The sequence below is a fragment of the Oryx dammah genome, unplaced genomic scaffold, assembly GCF_014754425.2.
Source record: "Oryx dammah isolate SB20612 unplaced genomic scaffold, SCBI_Odam_1.1 HiC_scaffold_14, whole genome shotgun sequence".
NCBI lineage: Eukaryota > Metazoa > Chordata > Mammalia > Artiodactyla > Bovidae > Oryx > Oryx dammah.
The window spans coordinates 36356172-36374118 of record NW_024070198.1 but is presented as its reverse complement, the minus strand read 5'-3'; the positions used below and the strand labels follow the sequence as shown (position 1 = coordinate 36374118).

Below are 17947 nucleotides of genomic sequence, written 5' to 3'. Positions count from 1 at the left end.
TGCAAAGAATCGAGGACACGACTAAGCAACGAACATAAACCTTGTCACGCTGTGTCTGGCACAGAAATTGGCAGCCTGTCCCTGGTGGCTCAGAGGTTAAAGCGTCTGCCTACGATGTGGGAGACCTGGGTTCGATCCCTGGGTCGGGAAGATCCCCTGGAGAAGGAAATGGCAACCCACTCCAGTACTCTTGCCTAGAGAATCCCATGGACGGAGGAGCCTGGTGGGCTACAGTCCACAGGGTCGCAAAGAGTCGGACACGACTGAGCGGCTTCACTTCACTTCACTTCACTTCACTTTAACTTGCATTAACAACAGAAGTAGGGTAGAAAAGGAAAGATCCAGAAAGGAAGGCCTGTACCCCCACTGGGAGCTGACTTCCTTTCACGTCAAACTGGAGCCCACTGGCAGTTTTCATTGGTTCTTGTGACTTTTGTTCTATCTGTGCACTCAGGCGCTCAGTCCTGTCCAACTCTTTACGACCCCATGGACTGTACCCCACCAGACTCCTCCGTCCTCGGGATTTCCCAAGTGAGAATACTTGAGTGGGTAGCCATTTCCTCTTCCAGGGGCTCTTCCTGACTCAGGGATTTTGTTCTATACCCTGGAGCAAAATTCACTGGTTACGCAATTTGGCCAATTCACAGGAAACGAGTTGATTTTTCCAAGATTCTCTCAAAGAAGCATTCAGGAAACTTTGCTTCTCTCCAACAAGACACTTCCAATAAGTGACTAGGGAAGCAGTGTGGCTCATGTTATTCCATGCACGAGCCAACCGGTTTCTATACGGATTTGGTACTTCCCCTCCTGGGCTGGGGCCCCCAGGAGTGACTCTGAGACAAGGCTTTGTGGGCAAGTGGGTTGGGGTGATCTCAAGAGGAGTGGAGACATGAGACAGAGAAATGAAGGAGACTCGATTGCGCTGGGGAACTCGGGGAGACAGTGTTGAATGTGGTCCAAAGTTACCCCATGGGAGGGGCAAGAAGCTGGAGCCATATGTCCACCCACTCCCATGGGTCATCAGTTCAGGGATGTACCCAGGAGTGTTAACCCCTTGGCACTTCTAGCCTGCCCTGCATATACGCCTGTGCTTTGGTGGCCAGAGAAAGTCCTCCAGCAAAGGGAGCTGCAGTACCAGGCCACATGCCACACAGACCCCTCCACTCACATGCCAGTCATTCATGAACAGCTGACACCCACCAGATAAGCACCAGCCCTTTTACGTACCCATCCGTAAACATCCACATGTTCACATGCCAGCTCACTCAGGAGATGTGATCCTGTGCCACTTGGTGAGAGCCCTAGTCTACACTGAATCTGGCAATCAGGAAATCTGCCAGGCCCCTGTGAACACAGTTGACAATTTCTCTTAGTGCCATCAGTGTATGTTATAAGGGCAGGGATTGGGCTGATCCGACTCATGCAGTCATTCAAGAAAAGAGATGGCTCAGACTCGCTCTGCTTCACCAAGGGTAAACGGGGAGCGGCTCAGGAAGGCTTTAATTTAGCTGAAAGTACAAATGACAAAATCAAGGGTAATTTTTTTCCTCCTATTGCAAGAAACCCAGTGACATCTGTGAGGTGGTTTGATCCACATGAGGGGAAGCTTTTGAAAAATGGAGATGGCAGTTAATTGGACTTCAGAGGATGGTGACAGTTTTTTTCTAACGTCCTGATTCCGAATATCAGGACATTGGCCACTTTTCTGCAGGGCCTCAAGACTGTAACCAGATGTCATGTCGGAATGTGACTCCAAGGCCTCAGGCGACACCAGTTCTAACTAGAGCACCCCCAAACAGAGGATGAGACAACCAGCTTGGCCAGCGGCGTCTCCTGAGAGTCAACGGGGCCTTCCCTCTTCAACAAGATGGGAAAACCTGAGTCAATGGAGCCTTCCTTCACTTTTGGACAGGACTGGAAAGCCTCGCGTTTGCAAAGAAGAGTATGAGGGTTTTATAGAGGTGAAGCAGCCTGTTCTGCACCAGCTTGAAAGCAATGCACACGATTTCCATCCCAACGATGATGTAAATGGAGAAGAACAAGAAGAAGTGAGGGTGCTCCAGCATAATGTCCCCGAAGCCAATGGTGGTCAGCGTGACAAAGCAGAAGTAGAAGGCGTTTTCGAAGTTCAGCTGCTTCTCCCAGATGGGAAGGACGGCGGCCGCGCAGGAAATGTAGGCGAAGACCACGAGGGCGATGACGAGGAGGGGCACGTCCAGCCTCTCCACCTGCCGCCCCACCTCATCCAGGTTGCTGATGATGGAGCTCGAGAGCCGCCCGGACCCCAGCTCGGGACACGACGTGCTCCTCTCCATAGTCTGAGGGGGCACCTGGAGGGCGTTGTCTTTCTCCCGTGCCAGAAGTCTCTCGAACAGCTCCATGTTGCTGCTTGGGGCCGCGGGGGCAGGTTTGGGGGCCGGGAGCTCCGGGTCGTGGATGACCACGTGCGGGACGGCTTCATCTGCGGGCCGGGAGTCGGGTCGTCTTTTGCTGGAGCCTCCGGAGCACCACTTGGGAAGGGGAGGAGGGAGGAAGGGAAATCTTCGGAATTGATTGTAGGACGTGGATAGGATGGTGGCCAGGATGTCGCCCGTGTCCGTGAGGACCAGGAACATCAGCGGGATGCCAAAGAGAGCGTACAGCATGCACAGGTACTTGCCGAGCCTGGTGACGGGGTAGATGTGGCTGTAACCTGAAAAAGAAGATGGACTCCCGGATGGTCGGCGGCTCCTCCCCCTCCCCCGCAAAACAAACAAACAAACAAAAAAAACTTTAAAGAGACCTTCTGCCATTTCCTTTCCTTGGCATGACATTTTGCACCACGTATTTTAAAAATATTCATCTTAAAACATTCTGATGTTACGTCTGCTTTGGTTGGGGCAGTAGGAGGTGAAACCAGCTTATCTTTAGGGTAAGGGAAGACTCATGTCCTTGGCAGGAGACAAGCCCACGTGTGGGAGTGAGCTGACCGCCTTGCCTTTTGCCATCTCTGAGCATCTGAAAGAGGACGGGGCCGGCACATCTGGAGAAACGCGATGAGCTCAGGTGATAGGGTGTGGTGGCTTTGCAAGGAAATCCATCACCTCCGTCATCCTCCAGGAAGGCCTCGGTTCCTAAGAAGCCACACCCATCCTCTCTGGGAGGTCTGGGCCTCTATATGAGGTTTGTTTCTATGTAAGAGGCAATTGAGTACCAGTGGCACGTAAGCAGTGCATGCAATTCTTGGGATGGCAGAAAGGGGGACAGTGAATGACTTACCACTGCTGCCCTCAGAGCCAGCTGTGGCTGAGTGGGTCAGACTGTTCATGAACAACAGTGAAGAGTTGAGGACCCCAGCGTCTAGAGCCCTGCCAGCCTCATTTCCAGTTCCAGCTCTACCACTTACTAGAAAGTGATGTGACTGCTCACGTTTTCAGGTTTCCTATCTATAAAGTGGGGAGGGCCACCCCTGCTCTGCATACTGACCAGCTGGAGGGATTGCAAGAGACCAGCGCCTCACACGCAGTGGCTGTGTCATGCCCAGGCGGTCGGTGTCCTCAATCTAATAATAATAGCTGGCTTTTTGGAGCACTTACTGGGGGCCAGGTATTAACCAGCCTTCATTGGTAGCTATGGTGATCACCATCACAGAGGGGGAAACTGAGGCTCAGAGAAGTGAAGCGACTTAGCCAAGAGCATACGTGTGATAAAGTGTGAAGCTGGAGGTCAAAGCATTGAAACCTGGCCTACAGTAGGTACTCAATAAACGCCACTCTAGGATGGATGCCTGGAAATCCCATCTGGCTCCCAAGCCAGCTCCCTCCGCTGGGTCAGGAGCAACAAGGGGGCTGGACATGCCAACCATCGAGGACAGGTGAGCCAAGCAAAGAGAGGGCTGGGTTGCCGTCTTCCTTCTCCTCACGAGCTGCCTCCTTCCATCACCCCAGCCTCCTCTCCTGTTGACAGAGACCCAGGAGCAGAGGCATGTCCAATCCCACAGCGCGAGTTGCCGGATCTTCTGCAGTGGGCAAGCTCAGTGCCTCCCACAAAGAGGTAGAAGCTTCTGTATTTAATGCCTGTGTTTAATTTTTGATGTCCTAAAGGATGATTAATACAGAAAGCCCCAGCCCAATTATGTAAATTAACTGGAAGGCAATTGACAAGCTGGCTAAGCCGCAACTTCCTCCAGGGCCACCACTTCCTGTGCAAACTCTGGCCTCAGCATCTGCCCTCCAGGCACACGCAGGTGGTCAGGCTGCCCATCTTCACTGGGGTCCCGGGGGAGGCCCTCAGAGTGTTTCCTCCGTGTGCATCCCTCCCAGGGCACCCCACGCCACCCTGCTGCTTCCGCAAGGTACCATTTAATGGCAGGAGCAGCGAACTCTACATTCATATTGTCTAGGCACGTAAGCACTCACTACAGGCACTGGGGCAGAGCGGTGAGCAAAACAGATATGGGATCCAACCTCAGTGAGCCTCTGGTCTAGTGGAGGAGGCAAATATGAATCAAACAACCACCCCAGGGAGTATGCTTCCCTGGTGGCTCAGAAGGTAAAGAATCTGCCTGCACTGCAGGAGACCTGGGTTCAGTCCCTGGGTTAGGAAGATCCCCTGGAGGAGGGCATGACAATTCACTCCAGTATTCTTGCCTGGAGAATCCCCATGGACAGAAGAGCCTGGTGGGCTACAGTCCGTGGGGTTGCAAAGAGTCGGACGCGACTGAGCGACTAAGCACAGCGAGTATGCAGTTGCACGAGGCGATCAGTAACAAGTCATCAAAGAGGAAACCATGGCCACCTGATTCGGAGCTGACTCACTGGAAAAGACCCTGATGGGGGAAAGATTGAGGGCAAAAGGAGAAGGGGGTACAGAGGATGAGAGGGTTAGCATCATCAGCTCAGTGGATACGAATTTGAACCAACTCCAGGAGAAAGTGAAGGACAGGGAGTCCTGGCGTGCTGCAGTCCATGGGGTCGCAGAGTCAGACACAACTTAGCGAGTGAAAGTGAAAGTCGCTCAGTCATGTCTGACTCTTTGTGACCCTATGAACTATACAGTCCATGGAATTCTCTAGGCCAGAATACTGAAATGGGTAGCCTTTCCTTTCTCATGGGGATCTTCCCAACCGAGGGATCGAACCCAGGTCTCCTGCATTACAGGTGGATTCTTTACCAGCTGAGCCACCAGGGAAGCCCAAGAATACTGGAGTGGGTAAGCCTATCCCTTCTCCAGCAGATCTTCCAAACCCAGGAATCGAACTGGGCTCTCCTGCACTGCAGGTGGATTCTTTACCAACTGGGCTATCAGGGAAGCCCAAGTGAGTGAACAACAACAAATTAGATTGGAAAAAAGGCATCCAAGCTGTATCTGCATTTATTGAGGACCTACTCTGTGGCAGGCTTTTGTGGGCAAAATTGAGGATGCAGTGAGGAACGGGCAGAGGTCACGCCCTCCGGGAGCTCCTAGTCGAGAGGGAAGCAAAGCCATGACTTCAGCTCCCTCAGCGCCCAGCAGGACTGACAGCACCAGGGTCGGGAGTGAGCTCTCCCTGGCTAACCCTCTCATCAGACACCGGGGTTGCTCAGTGGGGCCGGCCATGCTGAGGGAGCCCAGGGTTTCCGGTCTCTGCTGCCTGCAGGGCACCAGCAGCTCAGCCCTCCCCTCGGGGAGAGGAGGTGGCAGAAAGGACCTCAGGACAGCGTTTCGTCCATACTTCAGTGACAATGACCTCCTAGGAGCACCGAGGAGGTGGGGGTGTAGTGGGATCTCAGGGAGAGGGAGGGGTTGGGGAATAGAGGAGGTCCTGGATAGGAGGACCAACTGCCCCATGTGCCCAGGACTCAGGGTTTCCTGTTCTGGTAAGACCCTTAAGTGCTAAAGCCAGGGCAGCCTCAGGCATGCCAGGGAGCTGCTCTCTGGAGCCAGGGTGAGTGTGGAGCGGGTAGAGAGATTCTCCAGGGCATGGAAAAGGAGAAAGGAGGGTGACCAGAGCTCCTCATGGGGACAGGAGTTCAGATAGGCCATGGAGTCTTGGAGGGGTCCAGGCCCGGGTGTGAGCAGATTCCCATGCCCGAGCTTGTCAAAGGCCCCACAGGGCCAGCAGTCCTTAAAAGATGTCAGCAGTGGGACCCGTTAAGCAAGGAGTCATCCCATTTTCCAGACGTTGCATAAGTCCCCAGCTTTCATACACCCGTAGGAAAATCAAGAAAAGCTCCCAGTGGAAGCCCCCCAGCCTCCAGGATGGGGTCTTAAGGTGAGATCTATGTAAAGAGAAGAATATCACATTTCTTACCAGATTTAGGGAGTAAAGTGCCTTTTAGAGTCAGAATTTCCTGCAGAGCAGAATCCCTAATGCTGGCAACCACCCCATTACTGCATGTCAATGGGCAAGGAAGAGGAAAGTCAGGTGACTTATCTGGGGCCCCCAGACCCCAGCCAACAAGCCTGTGCACCCCTTGCCCAAAGACCTCCGCCCCCCCCACCCACATGCTGTCCTTGGCAAAGGTGGGTGCAGTGGATCATAAACAAAGTCACTGTGGCTGCCTCTGAGTGGAATATGATTACAATCCAGAGGACGGGCTATACGGCAGAGAGGCAAGTCTCAGAGCACAGGCCCCTCTGAAGGCTATGGATTGCCTCCCCAATTACTGAATGCTAGAACACAGAATGGAAAAATCATATCATTTCTTATAATGCAGGCAGATATTCTAATGCCATCAGTTCACCTCACTTAGTCTCTGAGGATTTAACAGCCCATGCACTCTCAAATCCCAGGGGGCTGATTCGTTTAGAAATGACTGGGAATTGATCAGCCTCGTACCTGCCCAGGGTCCCTTCCTCAGCATCAAGGTCAGCTGCATTTCAGGTGACCCAGAGATGCAGGGCAGCAAGCAGCATTATCAGCAGGGCCATTATTGATTACGGGCAGTGCAGAAACTGCCCCAACATCCCCTTCCGGTAGTAATTACCGGATGACCTGATGTCCTAATGGACTTGGACGTGAGTGGGAACATTGTTTTCTTGGGATATAAACCAAGCTAATGCATTTCCATTAGATCAGTGGTTCGTCGCCTGGACTACCATTAGAATCACCTGGAGGGCTCTGAAAAACACTGATGCCTGGGCCTGTCCCGAGTAAGTCTGACTTGATTGGTGTGGGGTCCAGGCATGGCGGCTGCAGGGCAGGGCGCCTGTAAATGATAACCCGGCGATTCTGACGTGCAGCCTGGCCTGAAAACACTTGTCCCAGGTGAGTGTTTCTCAAACGTCTTGTGCATCAAAATCACGTGTAGAGCTGGTTACAACACAGTTCACTGGCCCTACAGCCATGGCTTCTGACTCAGTAGGTCTAGAATGGCGCCTGAGAATTAATTTGTATTTCTAACAGGTTCTTTGGTAATAGTCATCCCACTGGTCCAGGGACCACAATTTGATAACCATGACATCACATCAGTGGTTCTCAACAGGGGGCAGCTTTGCTCCCTGAGGGATATCTGGCAATGTCTGGAGACATTCTGGGCTGTCACAAACTGGTGGAGACATCAGGGGAAAAGTTGGGTTTCCATAGTGGGGAGAGGCCAGGGATACTTCTAAACATCCCACGATGAGTGCACAGAACAGCCCCCACCATAGAGAATCCTTTAGTTTAAGACATCGGCCGTGCCAAAGTCCAAGGTCACTCCCAAAAGGGACAGTCACAGCGCCTACCTTGTAGAGCTGCTGTGAGAATTAAATAAAATTGGGCATATAAAACATACTGACACCATGCCTGACGCTTGTACGTGCTCAGTACCACAGCTATTAAGTTGCTGTTACTCCTTTACCGACTAAACAACAACTACCCCACTTTCTGCCCCTTACCTGTCTCTGCCTGTAATCAGCATTCAGGTGAATGAGAGCTGTTCTGAAAGAAGCCACACGGGGGCGCCCTTCGACACAAGCACGTGCCTATTTATACGAGCTCCTTACAGTGGACAGACACACTGGCTGTCCATCCAGCAGCCATTCCCCCCTCTTTCCCTGGAATGCTGCTGCTCCCTCATCTGATTCAGCGATAGATCCAGTTAGTCTAAATCATCCCGGTAATCCAACCCCCTTTGCCAGGGACTGGCTTGGGGTGGGAGGATTCTCAGAAGTTTCCTTGCTGATTACGACAGCTGGCCCTTCCTCTGCCTATGAGATGTGACTACACCCAGGGTGGGAGTGGACCTTGGTGGTCATCTTATGACCCGCTGAGCCGGACGGAGAGAACCTGATGGTTAGTGTTGCAAGTGAGGGGCCCAGCAAGCGGCCTGAGAGCTGTCCCCCACTGGCCTTCTTACTTGCAAGGTGACATATTTTCCTTGTGGTTTAAGCCAGTTGGGTTGGGTTTTCTGTTAATGGCAGCTGGCTTATATAGGTGCTTGTCACTGATCCTTACACAGACCCTGAAGACAGGTCTGGGAGGAGTTAGAGATTAGGGAACAAGGTTCAGACCGGCTGCATTGCTCACTGGAGGTCACACAGCTCTGACCCCAGGTGGCTGGCCCCCAGAGTCCATAGTATCCACTTTGTTCCACTTCCAGGATGAGTGCCCAGCCACGATCCTTGTGAGCCCAGGTTTACCGCCCCCGCCCCGAATTGGTACTCTCTTGAAGTGATATCCTCCTGAATGAAGACGGAGCCCCAGTCCTTTGTGCTGACCAAAAGGGGCAGGGGCTAAGCAATGGATCACATGGCTGGCGGGGACGCTGAGCCAGGACCTCCTGCCTCGTGGCTGAGGGCTGCTCCATCGCCTCCACTACGGTGACCCCCGCCCCCGGTAGGGGAGGTTCCTACAATCCTGGCTTGGCTGCTCTCACCCAGCCCTTCCTACTGCTGCACCACAGAAGGAAGCTTCTTGTCGTTCAGCCATTCAGTCGTGTCCGACTCTGTGACCCTGTGGACTGCAGCACACCAGGCTTCCCTGTCCCCCACCATCTCCCAGAGTTTGCTCAAACTCACATCTATAGAGTTGGTGAAGCCATCCAACCATCTCATCCATTGTCATCCCCTTCTCCTCCTGCCCTCAATCTTTCCCAGTATCAGGGTCTTTTCCAATGAGTTGGTTCTTTGCATCAGGTGGCCAATGTATGGGCCCAGATGCTAGGAGGCCTTCCAACACTGACCTAGGGATACGGTGCTTGAATGCAAGACCAGCCCCATCCCTCACAGCCCACCAGCCTCAGCGGCCTCTCCCTCAGAGTTCTGCACTGCTGTCTGGCTGGAAAGCTCTCTCAGCCTTCTTTGCCTGGTTAATCTCCACAGATCCTTCAGCTCCAATGTCACTTTCACTGACAAGCCTCTCCCTGCTCCCCACCCATCAGGACCACCCCCACTTTCACAGTCCAAGCATCTCCTCTGAGCTCATCTGCATGCTCAGCTGTTCATTGTTCCTCCCTCCGTTAGACTCTGAGCCCCACTGGGGTGGGAGGCGTCCACCTAGCTTAGTCCCGTGCTGGGCACAGAGAAAGTCATGTCCGGACAAAAGCAGCAGGGTCTCAGGTTAAGACCCAGACAGCCTGAACCCAGACACACATGAGCGGTGTCACCGTGCAAACAGGGTGGGCCTGCCCTGCCTCACTTTCCCCATCCAGAGAGTGGGACGCACAGCAGCAACTACCTCAGGGCTGCTGCGAGGGCTCAACAGGCTAGTCATGGCAAAGAACTCAGAATGGAGCCTGGTCAGTAGTAAATACACGTGTTAGCCAGCGCAGCGGCTGCTGTTGCAGTCACGGGTGTTCAGTATGTGTCAACTAAGGAAAGAAGGGAGGCAGCAAAGGCTGTCTCCACGGCCCAGCTCCAGTGTCTTCCGTCACCCAGGAAAGTGAAAAGTGAAAATGCTACTCACTCTGTGTGTCAGGCTTGTTGTGACCTCATGGACTGTAGCCCGCCAGGCTCCTCTGTCCATGGAGTTCTCCAGGCAAGAATCCTGGAGTGGGTTGCCATTCCCTGAGCCCACCCTTTGCACAGCCATCGAGAGGAGAGTCTGTGGCTTTGAGGGTCAACAAGTCCATCTTTAAACATGCAAGTGGTCACTGTGGGGGTGGGGGCAGGTCTGTACCCACACCCTCTCCTCCGCTGGGGCTCTAGGAGGGAGATCCTTGGGACAAGGACTCACACGGAAGTCTCTCCCTTGCGCTGAGGCTGGAGACACATATATAGCAAGTGCAGGGAGCAGGATGGAGGCCAGCTCCCTCCTCTCTGCAAGCCCCTTCCTTGCAGGCACCATCATCCATTCCAGTTGGACGCAAGAATCTGAGGGGTCCCTGCTTCCCAGGAACAGCCAGGCCCTCCCCGGAGCTCCCTATGCAGCGGGAGGCAGAGTCCCCATGGCACTCCCACAGACCTGCAAACCGGCACCCTCCTTTGGGGAAGGAGCACTGGACTTGGAGTCTCCGTGGTTGTCACGGGCACCAGCTCCACTCTCTGCGTGACCTTGGCCCCTTACATCCGCCCTCTGGGCTCGGGCTCCCTGACCTGATTCCCTGTGGACCTTAAAGGAGGTGGCTCAGCACAGCCCCTGGAGGCAGCTGTCAGCTCCTATTAGCCCTGCAGCTCCTGCTGCTCCTCTGTCTCCTGGCTAGTGCTCCCGTCCTGCTCTGGCACACCCTCCTCCCTCTCCTAGTGCTCCTGTCCTGCTCTGGCACACCCTCCTCCCTCTCCACGAAGAGCCCTCCTCAAGCGCCTTCCTCCATTCCTTCGGAGTCAGCTGCCATCAGTGTGCCAGTGACTCTGAAACCCCAAGGCTGGAGTGACTGTGCTCTTGCGTTACCCTGAGCACATCACACTGACCACATTTGGTTGCCCCCGAGTCCAAGAACCTGGGCAGGCAGGTGCCTGGCAGGTTATGTTTTGTACAAGAGTACTTACCCAGAGACGAAGAAGCTGAAATGCAGCCTGCACCTTGCTTACTGGGACCTCCGCATGGGGCTGCCCCCACCCGAAGGAAAGGTTGTTTAGTCGCTAAGTCACGTCAGACTCTTGTGACCCCTGGGCTGTAGCCCGCCAGGCTCCTCTGTCCGTGGGATTCTCCAGGCAAGAATACTGGAGTGTGTTGCCATTCCCTTCTCCAGGGGATCTTTCCTGACTCAGGGATTGAACCTGGGTCTCCAGCATTACAGGCAGATTCTTTACCATCTGAGCCACCAGGGAAGCCCGAACTAGAAGGGTATGCTTTCCTGATTCACACAAAAGGGCCAGTGGCAGCCCAACTCATGCCATCTTTCTGAGCAGGGGGTAGGCACGCCACACCCATTTCTTGCACTAAATGAAGTAAACATTTTAGCATCCCAAGGGTTTCCCCCACCCCCCACCTCTGCTTTCTCTTGCAGGCCCGCCCTTGGCCTTGGACTTACCCACTGTGCTGATGACCGTGCAGCAGAAAAAGAGTGAGCTGAGGAAGGACCAGTCTGCAGACCTGCTAGACCACTGGGGCTTCACCTTTCGCAGCAGCTTCTCCAGGTCCCGCTTCCGGCCTTCCTCAACTCCAGAGAGACGGGACAGAGTGAGAGAGAAGGTCCCACCCTTTAAAACAGGTCCCGCCCAGGGGAAGGGGTGTCTTCCCCTGGGACCACGCCCCCTGCCTTGTGGCCCTCATCAACGCCAGATGGGGGCTCTCGGAGCCCTTTGCTCGATGTCTCTGCAGTCTAGGTCCTGCTCCGGCAGCTGCAGAGATCAGGAGCCCACATAAACTTGCGTGATGAGCAGCCGAGAGAGATGCCCAGCAGCCTGAGGTCAGTCCTGGAAGCACCCTGGGGGCTTTCTCAACTTTCTGAGCCTTGCAAAGGGGCTTACTAACTTCTGCTCTGTCTCTTTCACCCGGGTCTTAAGAACTGAAAGGAAAAGCGTTTCATGAAATGAGAGGAGTTGCGTGATTGCAAATCATCCCCACTCCCAGAGACCATTAAGCCTGATCGAGCATGGGGATCAGACTGGCATCAGCCGCCTGAGAATGGCTAGGAAGCTTGGGTGGGGGCCGGCTTGGGGGCCCTGGTTTCTTAAGGAGGTTCCCAAATTGTTCCCTTGGCCCAGCACTCAGGGGATTTGGGGATCCCAGAACCTGCCTGCCGGAGAAGGCAATGGCACCCCACTCCAGTACTCTTGCCTGGAAAATCCCATGGATGGAGGAGCCTGGAAGGCTGCATGGGGTCCATGGGGTCGCTGAGGGTCAGACACGACTGAGCGACTTCACTTTCACTTTTCACTTTCATGCATTGGAGAAGGGAATGGCAACCCACTTCAGTGTTCTTGCCTGGAGAATCCCAGGGACGGGGGGAGCCTGGTGGGCTGCCATCTATGGGGTCACACAGAGTCGGACACGACTGAAGCGACTTAGCAGTAGCAGTAGCAGAAACTGCCTGCCAGCTGGCACTGTTATAAGAGATCACAAAGCCAGGCACACAGCAGAAAACCCTTATTTTTGTGAAATATTACACAATTCCTTAATTTTATGAAAGAAAATCCATCCTTATTTGAACAGGCACTGAACTGGGAGTCCAGACACCTGCAGTCTAGACCCAGTTCTGCCCTTGACTAGTTCCCATAGCTGTGGACATGAGGCTTCTTTCTGACTCTCAGTTTCCCCACGGAGGAGGAAGCATGACAAGATGAAAAATTCTGGCTTAGGAATCTAAATGCCCCGGATTGAATCCCTGGCTCCTTTTTCTCATGGGTAACCTTGCACAAGTTGTTTCACTCCCAGTGCCTCAGTTTCCTGATCTGTAAAAGGGGGACAATTCATACCTCATAGGGTTGGTGGTGGGAGGATTAAATGAGATAGTGCATGAAAAACACTCAGCACAGGGGCTACACAAATCCAGCACTTACCGAGCATTTTCTCTGGTGAAAATCAGGGGATGGGCCAGCTCTGCGCCCCATTCCATTCTGTGCATCAGAATCATCCAGGAAAATTTTTAAAAATAAGATTCCCAGCCCAGCCCTGGAGATCCTGCTTCAGTGGGTTTGGGGAAGAGCCTGGGAATGTGTATTTGAGACAAGCTCCTTTGATGATTCTGGTGTGTGGCCAGGTTTGGAAAGCCCTGAACTTGTTGACAGTCTGGGTCCAGTGATGGCACAGTGTCTGATGGCATCTCATGGGTTATCTGCGTGGCCCAGAGGCAGAGAGAAGGACCCTCCATCGAGGAAGGACTCTGCCACCTGTGAGCAGCCTCTGGTCTGCCCCCACTGAAGGGACCTCCCGCAGGTCAGAGGAGTCATTAACAGTCTGGCTGAGGACCTGTCGTACTGTGGGACCCTGTTATTCCTCTGAACTTTAGCGTCTGTGTTTCCTTCGTCTTTTTTTCACTCTCTATTATTTTATCTTGTTCTGTTAAATACATCTCTGCAAGTTTTATGGGATAGAACAGAAGAGAAATAATGGACAAATACCAATGAAAAGCAATAAGGATAGACATACAGCGCCCTGTGCCTTCCAACAGGCTTCATGTCTATTATCTCATCTGCTTCCCACAGGCTCCCTGGGGTTGGCAGGCCTGAGACTGTGGGCCTTCTCCCTGGCAGACTGAGGCCTAGAGAGGATAATTACTCTGCCGCAGATCACATAGCAAGCTGGGAGAGCACCTGGCCTGGAACCAGGACCCAAGTTCTTCTCAGGACCCTTCTTATCTCCCAAGTTGGACCACAAAAAAAAAAAAAAAAAAAAGCCTTTGGAAACAAAAGTAGACCGCACGGGCAGGCTGGGGCTGATCCAGTTTGGATGGTTCCTTGAATTCTAGTCCCTGTAAACTGAATCAGGGTGGGGCAGGCAGTTCTGAGGACCAGCCTAGGAATCCCTGGCTCCAGATCTGGCCAGCCATCCATGCTACCTCATCCCATCAAATCTCCAGCAATCGGTCCTCCATGGAGCATGCCAGTCTGGGTGGGGCTGGAGCTGAAGCAAAGGGGTGGGAACACCTACCGGGTGCACAGTGCTTTTCCTACATTCTTTTATAACAACCTGAGAGACCGTCCACTCTCCTCTCCCATTTTACAGAAGGGAAAACCGAGATTCAGAGAGAAGTCACTTGCCTAAGTTTGCCCAGGGATGGGGAGGAGGCAGGCAGAGGGCTCCCAGATCAAGCTTCCTCCAAACCCGCTGTTCTCTGGGGGCTGCTTCCACCTACAGAGAAAAGACCTGCCCATCAGGTGAGCCACCTACCTGTGCTGTTACATTTCAGGATGTCACAGAGCGTCTTCAAGAACTCCTCAAACTCCGGGTCCTCTGCCCTCAGGTCCTGGCTGCCCTCAATGGCTGAGAAGACCGCAGCTCCCACCAGCGCGTAGGTCACCAGGGAGCACAGGAAACAGAGACGAGGGAAGAGCTTCTCCAGGGCCTCCCAGAGGCACCTCTTCGCCTGGGGAAGCCCCTCCACCTCCATCCTCCCCGCAGTGGGCAGGACAGGAAATGCTGGAGAGGCCGGAGTCCAGAGACTGGGAGGAGGTGCGGGGGGCGGAGGGGGGGTGTGGAGGAAAGCTCCCTGAGAATGGCCCGGCTCCAGGGCTCCAGCGTTAAGTGGTTGGTGCCAGGGTTCCCCCTCCTCCCCCCGAGGACTCAGGAAGCAGCCGGCACTCATAGCATTCAGTTCCTGCGAGTTTCTCGGATAGCGCACCACTCTCCCCGGCCCACCCCTACTTAGTGCCCCAAATTGCTACTGATCCACCCGGCCAGTGCACGCCCAGCAGCCTGGCCAGCCCCTGAGCTGCCGTTCAGGGGTTTTGGAAAGACTGTCTGGTGGTTGCTTTGTGCTTTGGCCTTTCCCATTTCGAAGCTGCACTTTTGACTTCCAGGTACCGAATGTGACTTTTGCTTTTTAGCCAAGTGGTGGTCCCTCCTGGGTATGTGTGGTACCCTGACTCTTGGACGGGAAGAAATAATCGTAATTAGTGCGGCCAGAGCTCCACGGTTTACAAAGGGCCTTCATCCTGTGTGGATCTAATTGTTAGTCCCAATTCTTCATTCCTCAGTAAGTACCCGGAGCCTTGCCTTGGCCTCAGGTGGGCGGAGCATACTTCCGGGCTTCTTAGTGCTGGACTAAGCCACGTCACTTTCTCCAGCCAATCAAGTATTAGCAGGTATGATGTAAGCAAGCCCCTGAACCGTGAATGTGAAGTGCCACTTGCTGCCCTGTGCCCTGTTTCTGCTAGGAGGGTAAAAACGTGCCCTGGATGGCAGCCGTGGAGATGTGTGTGCCTTTAGATACCCCTTCATGAAAGGATTCTCTGTGCAGCTCCAAGGAGCATGGTTCCTGACAGCCTCCAACTGTTCGTTCTTTCGGAGTGTGTCTCAGCTTTCAGGCCGTGTTCTCTGGGAAGCCCCTGTCCATTGGCTGAGCAAGGTGGGGGGAACAAGAGCTTAACCGTTTCTGTCACCTGCCAAACTCCTCTGACCTGAAGTCTCTGCTCTCTGGTGGTCTATCAGAGATTTTGTCAGGTCTGCATCGTGATCTCGAGGCTCCCCATGTCCCATCCTGCATCCTCCCCTCTCCCTTACTTCCTAATAAACAGAGCTTTCACATATCATGTTGTTGTCCAGTCGTTAAGTCATGTCTGACTCTTTGCAACCCCATGGATGGCAGCACGCCAGGCTTCCCTGTCCTTCACTATCTCCTGGAGTTTGCTCAAACTCATGTCCATTGAGTCAGTGATGCCATCCAACCATCTCATCCTCTGTTGTCCCCTTCTCCTCTTGCCCTCCATCTTTCCCAGCATCAGGGTCTTTTCTAATGAGTCAGCTCTTCACATCAGGTGGCCAAAGTATTGGAGCTTCAGCACCAGTCCTTCTAATGAATATCAGGGTCGATCCTCCTCCCTTCTCCTTTACTTGCTAATAAATAGAGTTTTTGCATGCCTTACTGTATCTGTGTCTGCTTCACAAGGGATCCAGTCTGCAGTAGTGGGCACTGGGGGTGATCTGAGAGGGCAGGATGGCTCAATACTCATTGGTAAGGAGGTGGTGTGCAGAAAGTTCTTGGCTCAAGATTGCCATGCAGTTGTTAAACTTTTGTCAATGGTGAGCTGGTATGGTATACAAGTGCAACAACCCAGGCATTTAAAACAGGAGAGGGATCATAAATATAAGGATAAGTGTAGACTGGGCTTCCCTGGTGGCTCAGACAGTAAAGAATCTGCCTGCAATACAGGAGACCCAAGTTCAATCTCTGGGTCAGAAAGATCCCCTGGAGAAGGGAATGGTAACCCACTCCAGTATTCTTGCCTGGAGAACCCCATGGATAGAGGAGCCTGGTGGGCTACAGTCCATGGCGTCACAAAGAATTGGACATGACTGAGCGACTAAGGCTACTACTAAGTTTAGAAGGTTATTGATCCCCTGAAGGCAAACCTGGAAAGGGAAGTTAGTAGGACAAAGCACAGCTTCCGCTGTGGTTGGACTCAGGACAGCAACTGATATTCGTGACCTCCTTATTTCACTATTCATTCTAAATTCTCCTTGCCCTCTGCCACCTCTTTTGCTGCTTTCAGTGGATTTCCCAATGGCATGACCCAAATCCTCGTTCCCGAAAGGTTTGAGCCTTTCCAGGTCGGACTTGCTTGTGTTTGCCCACTCACAGACACGGATAAGAAGTGGGTCCCCTGGTTACTACCCATATTCTCCCTGCCCCTGCAGTGTGAACACCTTCATATCAGGTATAATGATTCCTCCCACCTTGTTCTTTTTCAAGATTGTTTTAGCTATTTTAAGGCCTTTCTACTTCAAAGGCGTACTGTATATAGCACAGGGAGCTATCCTCAATATTTTGTAATAATCTACAAGGGAAAAGAATCTGAAAATGTATATGTGTATAACTGAATCACATTGCTGTACATGTGAAGATGACACAACATTGTAAATCAACTATAGTCAATTTTTAAAATTAGAATGTCCTTTTTATTTATGTGTTTGTTTTTGGCTGTGCTGGGTCTTCGCTGATGCGTGGACTTTTCTCTAGTTGTGGGAAGCAGAGGTACCCTTCATTGCAGCGGCTTCTCATGGCAGCAGCTTCTCTCGGCAGCGGCTTCTCTCGTTGCGGGCCCGCGGGCTTCAGTGGCAGTGGCTCGTGGGCCCAGCAGTTGTGGTTTCTGGTCTCCAGAGCACAGACTCACTAGCTGTGGCACATGGGTTTAGTTGCTCTTCGGCATGTGGGATCTTCCAGGACCAGGGGTCGAACCCATGCCTCCTCCACTGGCAGGTGGATTGTTTACTGAGCCACCACCGAGGCCCTATGCTTCAATTTAAAAAGAAGGCAGAAAAGGCCCTTTATGTAAGTTTTCGAATTATCTTCCCTATGTCTATAGAAAACCTCACTGGGATTTTGAGAGGAATTGCATAAACCCACATAACAATGTGGGGAGACTCGACACCAAACTATGTTGAACTCCCCAGTCCATGAACACAGTATGTCACTCCTGGCCATTGTTTTTGAATACCGCCTTAGTGTGCTCCCATCATTCTTTACTCAAGTCAAGAATCAACATCTTAAGATGAGAAGGCATGAGTCATTTGCTATATATTATGTAGTGCATTCTGAGTGTTATTTTATGTGTTTGGGGGCATCGTTAATGGATGAAAATGTTAGATGGTAGAGGTCAAAAAGTGTATTTGTACTCCTCTTTGTAAGTCTTTCCAAAAGACATAGTCCAAACATGTAGAACAGTGTAGAGGATAACAGAGCCTGTGTGCTCGTCATCCTTCGTGCTGAGTATCACGATGCTGTGCGCCTTCCACAGGTAGACAGACTGGCTGGCTAGAGAAGGACCCTGGGATCGTCCGCGAACTGACAGTACGTGAGCTCCAGCTCATTGGCCAGACCCAGCCCCACCCCAAGGAGCAGCCTCACCGCACTGGCCATGTGCGTTCTCCTACCACAGGCTGCCCTGGAGAGAAACATGGCCTCAGGGTTCCTCCCTGTGTGTGTGTCTCTGTGTGCATGTGTCTATTTCTCACTCTTTTTGT

The 17947-nt window shown here is 52.8% G+C and overlaps 1 protein-coding gene across 1 annotated transcript; it reads right to left on the bottom strand.

Annotated features, from left to right (window-relative positions):
• Positions 1–1898: 1898 nt before the first annotated feature.
• Positions 1899–14375, bottom strand: KCNK18 (potassium two pore domain channel subfamily K member 18). Its single transcript, XM_040254444.1, has 3 exons — positions 14156–14375; positions 11355–11483; positions 1899–2692 (listed from the first exon to the last, which is right to left on the bottom strand). Exons 1-3 carry the CDS (start codon positions 14373–14375, stop codon positions 1899–1901), a joined length of 1143 nt encoding a protein of 380 aa, XP_040110378.1.
• Positions 14376–17947: the final 3572 nt, after the last annotated feature.

Bases quoted from the DNA above. Each gene is read 5' to 3' on its own strand.
- KCNK18 (XM_040254444.1), bottom strand. From the start codon at position 14,375: ATGGAGGTGGAGGGGCTTCCCCAGGCGAAGAGGTGCCTCTGGGAGGCC. The intron at 11,484-14,155 runs GTAGGTGGCTCA...GTCTCTCTGGAG, and splicing joins CCTGAAATGTAACAGCACAG to TTGAGGAAGGCCGGAAGCGG. The intron at 2,693-11,354 runs GTAAGTCCAAGG...CTTCTTTTTCAG, and splicing joins CACGGTCATCAGCACAGTGG to GTTACAGCCACATCTACCCC.